The sequence below is a fragment of the Capra hircus genome, chromosome 11 (genome assembly GCF_001704415.2).
Source record: "Capra hircus breed San Clemente chromosome 11, ASM170441v1, whole genome shotgun sequence".
NCBI lineage: Eukaryota > Metazoa > Chordata > Mammalia > Artiodactyla > Bovidae > Capra > Capra hircus.
In genome coordinates this window covers 106,156,369-106,166,562 of record NC_030818.1, presented here as the reverse complement: position 1 = coordinate 106,166,562, position 10,194 = coordinate 106,156,369, and the positions used below count along the sequence as shown (strand labels likewise).

General features: G+C 61.8%; 1 protein-coding gene and 1 long non-coding RNA gene across 4 annotated transcripts; one reads left to right on the top strand and one right to left on the bottom strand.

Moving 5' to 3' along the window:
* Window positions 898–6,999, top strand: UAP1L1 (UDP-N-acetylglucosamine pyrophosphorylase 1 like 1). Of its 2 annotated transcripts, XM_018056268.1 has the most exons (9): window positions 898–1,283; window positions 1,890–2,094; window positions 2,297–2,472; window positions 2,790–2,962; window positions 3,175–3,368; window positions 3,778–3,918; window positions 4,457–4,642; window positions 5,191–5,257; window positions 5,693–6,999. In XM_018056268.1, the coding sequence occupies exons 1-9, from the start codon at window positions 995–997 to the stop codon at window positions 5,774–5,776; spliced, it is 1,515 nt and encodes a 504-aa protein (XP_017911757.1). In that variant the 5' UTR covers window positions 898–994; the 3' UTR covers window positions 5,777–6,999. The 2 variants fall into 2 exon arrangements, with proteins under 2 accessions (XP_017911757.1, XP_017911756.1); XM_018056267.1 differs by lacking the exon at window positions 5,191–5,257.
* Window positions 7,102–10,143, bottom strand: LOC102178635. Of its 2 annotated transcripts, none has more exons than XR_310424.3 (3): window positions 9,768–10,143; window positions 9,391–9,648; window positions 7,102–7,436 (listed from the first exon to the last, which is right to left on the bottom strand). It is a non-coding gene; the product is annotated as an uncharacterized LOC102178635 (long non-coding RNA). The 2 variants fall into 2 exon arrangements; XR_310423.3 differs by having other exon boundaries at window positions 9,882–10,141.

Here is a 10,194-nt window from a genome sequence, read left to right as displayed (position 1 = left end):
AATATGGTGGCGGAGGATGAGATGGTTGGATAGTGTCATGGACTCAATGGACGTGAATTGAGCAAACTCCAGGAGATAGTGGAGGACAGAGGAGCCTGCAGTCAGGACAGGGTCACTGACAGCCACGGCTGATGACTGAACAACAATCTGGGATCTTTAACTGGAGCCTGTGGGATCTTAGTTCCCCGCCCAGGGATTGAATTTAGCCTCCCTGCATCAGGAGATAAGAGTTTTAGTCTCTGGACCACCAGGGAAGTCCCAGAGATCTTTTCATTTCCGGTCCTAAAGCACCCTTTAACTTGTTTTAACCATGGGTACGTATGGCTTTTAGACTTAGTGAAACTAGTTTCTAAAAGAAAATTTCGTCCTCTAGTGCCTGAAGCTACTCTTTCATATTTTTCACCAAGGAGGCTGTAAGCAGCAAGAGGTTTAAAATCTGATGGTTAAAGTAAAAAGGCAGGGCCGGGGCAGCCCCTGCGTGCTTCCGGTCACACGGCAATGGGAAGGAGGAATGAGAAGGAGGGGGCCCACAGGCAGGAAGGTTGCCCTTCTGGGGGCCCTGCGGGAGATCCGGCTCAGGCCGCCCCCGCCCAGCCCTCAGTCTGCTGGCCCTGAGCCCTGAGCCCCCGGACTGTGGTCCCTGGCGCCAGGGGTCCTGGTAGATGCAGACACGTCCACTGGCAGAGTCGGACCTTAGCCTCCGCTGGGGACTGTGGGCGACGAGGTGAACTAAAAGTGAAGCCCGCGCTCCAGCGCCAGGGCGGGCAGGGGCGGGGCTCGGAGCGGCCTCGGGGGCTGAGTAGTGGAGGGGCGGGGCGGGGGCGGAAGAGAGGCGGAGCGGGCAGGGGTCTGCGACCCAGCCGGGCCCGGGCGGGGCGGGGTCAAGGCGGGGCGCCCGGGGCCCGCCCGCCTGGAGTCCCGGCCGCCTGCCGGGTCCCGTGACACTGGCCGGAGAGCGCGGGTCACAAGCGCCAGCGCGGCCAGCGGCGGCAACATGGCCTCGGAGGCGGACTTGCGCGCCCGGCTGCAGCGCGCCAGCCAGGAGCACCTCCTGCGCTTCTGCGCCGAGCTGGCGCCGGAGCCCCGCGCCGCGCTGCTGGCCCAACTCGAGGCCCTGGAGCCCGAGGCGCTGCGCCAGCACTGCCAGCGCGCGGCTGCCGCCTGCGCGCGCCCCCCAGGCCCGCCGTCCGACCTGGCTGCGCGCCTGCAGCCCCTGCCTCCTGAGCGCGTGGGCAGCGCGACCGAGGGTGACCCCCAGACCCGGCGGCTCTGGGAGGAGGAAGGTAGGCGGCGGGGGTCCGGGCGGCGGGCGCCGCGGGCGGCCAGAAGGGGCCACGCCCACGGAGCGGGCCGAGCGGGGCCCGCGGGGAAGCGGAGCTTGGAGCTCAGTTTGCCTTCTTCGTGAAATCGCCTGCCCTCTCACACGTACCGGCGCGGGTTGGTTCTGGGGCCGCCGCCCCCAGGCCGAATTCCCTGGGGGTGCGCTTCGTGCTGGGCGCCCCTGGATGGCCAGCTGCCACTTACTGACCGCAGGGGACCCCTGGACACCCGCACAGGCTCCGTTTCACAGCAGCGCTGGCGGGCTGTGCTCCTTGCCTCTCGGCCCGTAGCTGAGGCTATTGCTCTTGGAGGGGCGTCTGCCCCGGGTTCCCGCCGGCGGCTCCGAACAGGCCCGTGGGGTGTTTGCTCTGAAGGACCCAGGAGGGCGTGGTCAGAACCTCGGCAGGGTCGGGGTAAGGTTAGGGGTGGGTGAGGCCCCAGCCCAGGTCAGACTGTCATCTGGAAAGTTCTGCGCTGTGGCTCGCAGCCCCAGGCTCAAGTTTGGTTTGCGCTAAAATGAAGGGGTGGTTGTGTGGTGGGAATCCCCTCATGGTGCCCCCTGCCTCCAGGTTTCCGTCAGATCGCCCTGAACAAGGTGGCCGTGCTGCTGCTGGCTGGTGGGCAGGGCACCCGCCTGGGGGTGACCTACCCCAAGGGCATGTATCAGGTCGGGCTGCCCAGCCAGAAGACCCTGTACCAGCTGCAGGCAGAACGGATTCGGCGGGTGGAGCAGCTGGCCGGCGAGCGCTACGGGACCCACTGCACGGTGCCCTGGTGTGCCCGCCCGCATTCCCTTGGCCCCAGAGTGATTCCCCTCCCCCAACCTGTGTAGCCCCAGTCCTGCTCCGCACTAGGGCTTGAACCCCAGCACAGCCCCAGACAGAGCCCAGCCCCCACCCAGAGGGAGGCCTGCCAGTCCCATCTGCCAGGGGACCAGGCTCTTTGCAAGGCTGGCTCAGCCTTGCCTCCCTTGCAGGTACATCATGACCAGTGAGTTCACGCTGGGGCCCACAGCCAAGTTCTTCAAGGAGCATGACTTTTTCCACTTGGATCCCAACAACGTGATCATGTTTGAACAGCGCATGCTGCCTGCTGTGTCCTTCGATGGCAGGGCCATCCTGGAGAGGAAAGACAAGGTCGCCATGGCACCAGGTACGCCCCGTCTCTGAGGCAGGAAGGGTCTGAATGTGGAGGAAGGGCGAGAATGTGGAGCTAGCTCGGGGTCAAGAGGCCCGGGACAGAGGCCAAAATATGCTGCCCCGAAGCTGTGTAGTCCTGAGCAAGTGGCCTCCCTTCTCTGGGCCTTGATTCCCATCTGTCACGTGGAACAGCCACAGGGCTACTTGGATAGCGTTAGAGCGCGCCCTTAGGCGCAAGGTCCAGCCCCGAGGGGCCTCCCCTGTCTCCAGCACACCATCAACTAGAGGCCGGCTGGAGCCCTTGCAAGGCCCTTTCTCCTCCGTTGGCAGATGGCAATGGGGGCCTGTACAGCGCGCTGGAGGACCACCAGATCCTAGAGGACATGGAGCGGCGAGGAGTGGAGTTCGTGCACGTGTACTGCGTGGACAACATCCTGGTGCGGCTGGCCGACCCGGTCTTCATAGGCTTCTGCGTGCTGCGGGGCGCCGACTGTGGAGCCAAGGTGAGCAGGCGCGCGCCCCGCCCCGCCCTGACCCCGCCTCCTCCAGCTCCGCCCCATCCCGCCCCTGACCCCGCTCCGCCCTCCTGCCGCCCCTGGCCCCGCCTCCTCCTCCAAGCCCCGCCCCTCCCCGCCCCGCGGCCCCGCCTGCCCGGTCCCGCCCCAGTCAGTTTATCCGCCCAGCCAGGCATCTATCCATCCTGTCGCGGCTGCAGGTGGTGGAGAAGGCGTACCCTGAGGAGCCAGTGGGCGTGGTGTGCCAGGTGGACGGCGTCCCCCAGGTGGTGGAGTACAGCGAGATCAGCCCCGAGGTGGCGCACCTGCGCGCGCCAGGTGGGGGCCTGCTGTACAACGCAGGCAACATCTGCAACCACTTCTTCACCCGAGACTTCCTCCGGACCGTCACCAGGTGTGCGTAGCAGGCGGCTTCCCCGCCAGCCTGGCTGCAGGGCCTGGGGGCAGACCTGACCTCCTGTGGGTTGCAGTGCAGAATGGCTCTTGAGTTTAAACAAGCTGGAGGCACCAGAGAGCTCAGCAGCTGGTGCGGCCGAGTGGGCCCTCCGGTAGAGAGGCTGTGCCGGCGGGCGCCACCCACCCCGGGGCTTTCCGCTGCCACTGTGCTTGGTCAGGGGTGAGGCTGATGGTGGCTGGCTCTCTGGCTCTGCAGAGACAGGGCTCAGCTGGGCTCTTACCGCCCTGTGTCCGTTGTGTCCATCTGTCCAGTTGCCCCACCCGGCCAGGCGTGCGGGAGGCAGGCTGGGGCCCCCGAGGTGTCCATCTGAACTGTGTCTTACCTCCTGTTGGCCTCGCGTCCCCAGGGAGCTCGAGCCCCTGCTGCAGCCACATGTGGCTGTGAAGAAGGTCCCCTGTGTGGACGAGCACGGACACCCGGTAAAGCCGCTCCAGCCGAACGGGATCAAGATGGAGAAGTTCGTGTTTGACGTGCTCCCGTTTGCCAAGTCAGTGCAGAAGCCGTGTTTGTTCCTGCCCCCTTCCCCCGTTTTGTGGTAGTTCTGAGGCCCAGCAGGCAGGGAAATGGAGGCCGTGCGCCTTTGCAGAGGGGTCTGGGGGGCTGCAGGCAGGTTTTGGCGCGAGAAGCCCAGAGGAAGCAGTCCCTGGGGCGGGAGCATGGGGCGCGTCTGGGGCGGTTGGAGCCTTCGGGGCGGTGGACATGGGGGGACACCTGTGCTTCCTCTTGAGCCCCCTCTGCCCTGGCCCGGGGCCCTGAAGCTTTTTCCAGGGGAAGTAGCTGGAGCTGCCAGGGTAGGTGGCCCCCACCTGGAGTCCCAGGTTCTGGGGGTCAGGCTGGTGGGAAGGGGAGGGAAGAGAGGACCAAAGATAGCTCCGGGGTCTTGGAACAAAGACTCACGCGTGCTCGGGGGCCCAGAGAACAGACCCCCACGTAGTCTATGTCGCTCCGGCCTGGTTTTCAGCTGCCAGGGCCCAGGGCATCTTGGCCAGCACATCGGGTCTGCAGCTGTCTCCCCCGCCCCCCAGGAACTTCGTGGCCTTCCAAGTGCTGCGGGAGGAGGAGTTCTCCCCACTCAAGAACGCCGACTCAGCCGACAGGGACAGCCCCTCCACGTCCCGGCGGGCCCTGCTCGCCCAGCACTGCCGGTGGGCCCTGCGGGCAGGCGCCCGCTTCCTGGACGCACACGGGACCCGGCTCCTCGAGCAGCCCAGGTGAATGTGGGCTGTGGGGTGTTGCCCAAAGGACAGTGGTGTCAGGGTGTCACAGCCCAAGCCCCACCCCAGGGCCTTGTTGGCATGGCTGCTGAGCAGGGGTGGGGGCTTCTGCCCTGGCACCACGCTGAATGCAGGTGGCCGTGTCCCTGGTCCTCAAGGTCTGCTCAGGCCCCCGGGTGCGTGAGGGCTGCACCTTCCCAGGCGGGGAGCCCAGAAAGCAGCAGGCAGGCCACCATCCAGGGTGGGGAAAGAATACGAACTTAAGTTCCACCCCAGTGCCCACAGCCACCTCCTGAATCTGGCTATCCAGGCTGTGAGATGCCTGCAGAGGACAAGGAGCGTTTTCCAGATCAAGTCAGGGCCTGTCATTCTGGGGTGGTGCCCGGGGCCTGGTGTTTAGAGGAAGAGGAGGTTGCCTAGAGGAGGGCTGCGGGTGTGGGGGATGGTCCGCCAGGTGGGCCGGGACTGGCCGGCTCCCTGGTGGGTGGGGCCAGGGAGGGCACTGGGACAGCCCCCTGAGCTGATCCTGATGAGTACACCCCCAGCCTGCCTGGCAGCACAGAGCCTCCGGCCATCTGCGAGATCTCACCCTTGGTGTCATATGCTGGAGAGGTGAGAGCCGACCGGCCGGCGGAGGCTCCCCTGGGGTTGGGCTGGCGGGGTCGGACGGGGCAGGCTGAGCTGGATGCTTGGCTGGGAAGGCACAGCTCTGCCACGGTCCTCAGTGGCAGAGGACTGCCCGAGACCTGGGGTGCAGCGAGCTGTCAGAAGCCTGGAGGGGTTGGGCAAGGCAAAGCAGGTCCGTCTGAGCCTGGGGTTTGGGCCAGTGGGAGCCTCTCAGTGAGAGGTCAGCCCGCTCTGCCTCCCGTTGGCAGTTCTGGCCGGCCCTATGGGAGGGTTGTGCAGGCCCAGGGGCTCGAGGTGGCATCCAGCCCTCACTCCTAGAAACCTCTCTGGCCCTGCCTCTCACTGGCTCCGGGCTGACCTGGGGCCTCACCCAGTGGACCGGGAGGTGGGATCTAGTCATCACGACCTGCTTGTCTCCAGGGACTGGAGGAATTCCTGCGAGGCCGCGAGTTCCGGCCCCCACTCATCCTGGATGAGGCCACTGCCAAGGAGCTGCGGCCCTGACCCCTGCCAACCCCGGGGCCCAAGACTCAGGACACAGCCCCACCTGGGCTCCGGGCAGGGGAGCTGCTCTGCAATTCTGGCTGCAAACCGGGGAGCACAGAACAGAGCGGGCTTTCTCCTCAGGGGTGGGAGGCCTCCCACCACCAGGGCCCCGGGAGCCGGGTGACCCCAGGCCTGCAGGGCCCCCGGGGGCGCTCTGGCTTCACTCCTGCAGTGGTGTCCAGGCTGCAGGCAGAGGGACCCAGTGGACTGGGGTGGGGCCCAGGCGGGTGCAGCAGGTGCTGAGAGGCGCACCGGCCTGTGTGAGCTGAGGGGGCTCCTGTGCGCCCGCAGACCCGCCTGGCGGGAGCAGCAGCAGCCATGCTGTGCTTTTCTGCAGAGACGAGGCGACGGCAGCACCTGCAGGCTCCGTGTTGGGAGGGACAGCTGAGCCTGGGGGTCACAGTCCGGCGCCCCTTCCCTGCCCGGCTGAGGCCCACAGCAGGTCCAGAGCTGGCTCTCTGGGAAGCTTGGCCTGCACGCCTGGCAGAGTTCTCTCGAGTTCCGTCCAAAGCCTCAGCCCCCAGAAAACAGTGGGACCCGTGGAGGGTGCCCCACCCCACTGCCCCAAGCCTACGGGGAGCTTCTGACAACAATGCCTGTGCTCCTTACTGCCGCCCCCAGGGAGGGGTGGGCACAGTCCCTCACTGCACACCCTCAGCCTGGTCAAGATGGGGAGAAGCCGGCTACCTCTGGTCTCTTTCCACGGGCTTGGCTGCTTGGGCCCTGCCCACTTCCTGCCTGGAGAGCAGTGCAGGGCGCCTGTCCCCTCCTCCTGTGAAGAGTGTCCTAGGTGCGGCCTGCAGCCCCTCCCTGCTCCTCCAGCCCACGTGCGGCTGACTCCCCCAGGAAGGGTGCGGTCCCGGGGGCTTCAGTGGCAGTGAGCCTCCCAGGGGCTTGGAGTGGCCCAGTGGCTCGCCCACGCCTCCCGCCCCGGGTGTGACGGCAGGGTCAGGGCCAGGCCCAGGGCCCGGAGGACGGCTGTGCCTCCATCCAGGCTTTGCCGTCAGTCCTAACCTGTGCCTTACTTGCCTTCTCCCAGCTGCTCCACAGGCGAGCAGAGGGCCTGGGGCAGAGGAGGGTCACCAAGGAGGAGGCCGAGGTTGAGGGTCCCGCCCGGCCCAGGGGCTCCTCACTGCCAAGTCGAGTTTGTTGGGTAAACTATTAAAACAGCTTGCTTTCACAAAACCTTTTTATTTTCAAATAATTACACCTTCGCGTGAGGTTTTGCTCAGCGCAGAGAGGCCCCGGGTGCACCTCGCCATCTCCTGCAATGTCTGTCCTGCGATGCGAGGTGACCAGGAGACCCCGGTCATGCTGAGTCCTCTCCCGGGTGAGGCTCCCTGTGGGTCGGGGGTCCCATGGCTACAAACACCTCCCTCCTGCTTCCTTAGGAGCCACGTGCCCCCATCATCTCTCACTCAGACAGCTGCTAATTGAAGCAACTGAGTTTTAGAAGATGGACAAACTCAGTTTTCCCAGAATGCAGGGATTTCCAGTCAACACAAGGTGCTGCGATCCAGCCTGGCCTGGCGAGCGCGCTGTCTCACCAGCGAGTGTGGCAGGAGCAGCTCGGGGTGTCCCAGGTCTGCGTCTGTCCAGGGGCTGCAGCCTGCTGGCCCTGCGGAAACAAGAGCCCGCAGGCTGAGCCTGGTATCAGGAGACTGACTTTATAGTGTGTGGGCAAGTGGACCTGAGTTTGGTTTCATAACAGATTCACTGAGGTAGCCTTTGGTTCTGTGTTCATTAATTGGCTGAACAGAGATCCTTCCCTTTTAGTTCAAAGGACTGGGATCAAACAGGAAACCGTGTCTACTCCAGATTTAGCTAATTTAGCCTTCGACCAAGAGAGACCTCTCAAATCCTTAACCTCAACTCTAGCGAATAATGGTCCCTAAACAAAACCCTTTTAGTTTCTGCTAGTGTTGCAAAAAGCCAGGACCCTGGAAAGAGATTGTGGCAAGCTTAAGTACTTCAAGTGACTTCAGGCTCTAATCAGCCTTTCCAGCGCCCTTCTACCCCCCAGTGACGAGGCTCTTTCCAAACTCTGTTCATCATCAACTCAGAGAAACAAGTTTCCAGTTTGGGAATGAATCTCTTACCACACTCAGCTCAACTGTGGTAAAGTAGCCCGTCAGAAAACTAAAGTGGTCCAAATGGTGGTGGTCCCTGATGAACCTCAACGTGTCTCTGAACCTGTTGCTTTTTGTTTAAGCCCCCCGAGATACCCACCACTCCCTCTCCTCAATTCTTCTACCTCCATTCATCAGGCCAAGACATCCTAGAAAATGCCACACTGGAATTTCTCCCAAAAGGGGAAAGAATGCTAAGAACTCACAGTAACAATCAAAATAGCCAACAAAGTGAATTGACTGTTCACTGCTTTTCCTTTGTTTTGTCTCACAGTCCTGGAGCTGTTTCTGGAGACACTGACCTATTTGTTCTATTGAATCGGCTGCCACCCTCCTTCCCTGGTGGCTCAGATGGTAAAGCGTCTGCCTGCAATACGGGAGACCCAGGTTCGATCCCAGGGTTGGGAAGATATCCTGGAGAAGGAAATGGCAACCCACTCCAGTATTCCTGCCTGGAGAATCCCAGGGACGGAGGAGCCTGGTAGGCTACAGTCCATGGGGTCGCAAAGAGTCGGACACGACTGAGCGACTTCACTTCACCACCCTCCTTATGGGCAACATCTCCGGCTGATATTGACAAAAGCCACAGTGCTCTTCCTGTCAAGACTCAAACTTAAGTCCCTCGAATCCTCTCCCCAGAACGAACCAACACCCTTAAGCAGAGAAGCCCCTCCAGGTTTAAAGCCTGTGACAGGGTTCCAGGGCTCAGGGCCTCCCCACCCTGTGCACACTGCTAAACGGAACCTGTGAGAAAGCCCAGGGGCTGAGGCTGGAGGTCTGTCCAGGACCTGCAGGCCATAATCAATGCTGCTGCCCCTCAGCACCCTCTTGCTCTTAACCCCCACCCTCTACAAGCACTCCTGCTGAAAGCAACAATCTCCACTGTAGTTACGCTGTGCATTCTTTAGCACAGGTACGCCTTCAGGAACACTGTGGGTCTCATTCAGGACCACTGCAAAACAAGGAATCTCACAACAGAGCAAGTCACATGAACCTTTTGGTACCAGTGTGCATGAAAGTTCTTTATACTCTTCTGCAGTTTATTAAGCGTGCAAAAGCACTGTGTCTAAAAAGCAACGTATGTGCTTCATTAAAAAATATTTATTGCAAAAAACTGCTCACCGTTAACAAGTTATAACATTTTAAAAGCAACATCAGAAATCACTGACCACAGACCACCCTAACATATAATAGTGACAAAAATGTCTGACAAGTTGCAAGAATTGCCACTCGTGACAGAGACAGGAAGTGAGCAGATGCTGTCGGAGAAACGGTGCCCATAAACTTGCTCAGTGCAGGGTTGCCACAAACCTTCAATTTGAAAGACACAGTATGCAGAAAGTGTAATAAGGGCAAGTATGCTAAAACGAGGCGTGCCTGCCTTCCAGCTGATAAGGCTAGCCAAGACCTCTCAGATTTCACCTGGGAAGGACAAAAACGCACCTGCACACGAATGCCCCGAGGTTTCACTGAAATTCCTTCCTTTCACCAGACTTAAAGGCTGATTTGGACGATACAAAGCTTCCTGCAGGCTCCACGCTATTACAGCGTTGGGACGACTTACTATTCTGCTCTTTCCAGGCCTCTTCACAGGAAGCCATCACCAATCTGTTCAAACTGTTCGGTTTTACAGGGACATAAAGTCTCCATGAAAAAACAGCCTCTGATCAAACTCAGCATTGATACTTAGGCCGCCAGATCCTGGAAAACACAAACAAAAGTAATATTCCTCTCCTTGGTCTCGCTATGGCTATTATTTGCTACAGTTGCACCTTAACTGCAAACCCTTTGCCATGCCCGAACAAACTCATTTTGCTGACCAAACAGCTGGCTACTTTTATGGTTGACAGGTCCGATGGATGAAAACCCCCGGGCTTCTAACTCCGTAGCGGGCCCCGCGTCATCCCGCCCACCCAGCCGGGCCAGGCACCAACTGGGTCAAATCCACCCGGTGGGGGTGAGGCATGGTCCAGCCCTGGGGTCCGCAGCTCAGGGGCTCCCGGCTGACGCGGTGGAGCAGGGGACACCTGCCCGCGGTCAGCACTGGCGTGAGAAGCCCTGACTGATCCTCGATGCCCACAGGGCCCCGGGGCAGCCGCGCGACGGCGCAGCGGCCCTGAGGCCCTCGGAAAGCCTGCCCCAGCGCCGCGCAGCCTCGGCGGGGAGCTGCGCGCAGGCGCCGCCGTGTGGGCGTGACGTCACCGCGCACGAGCAGACGCAGGGGCGTGGGACCCGAGCCCGCCCCCA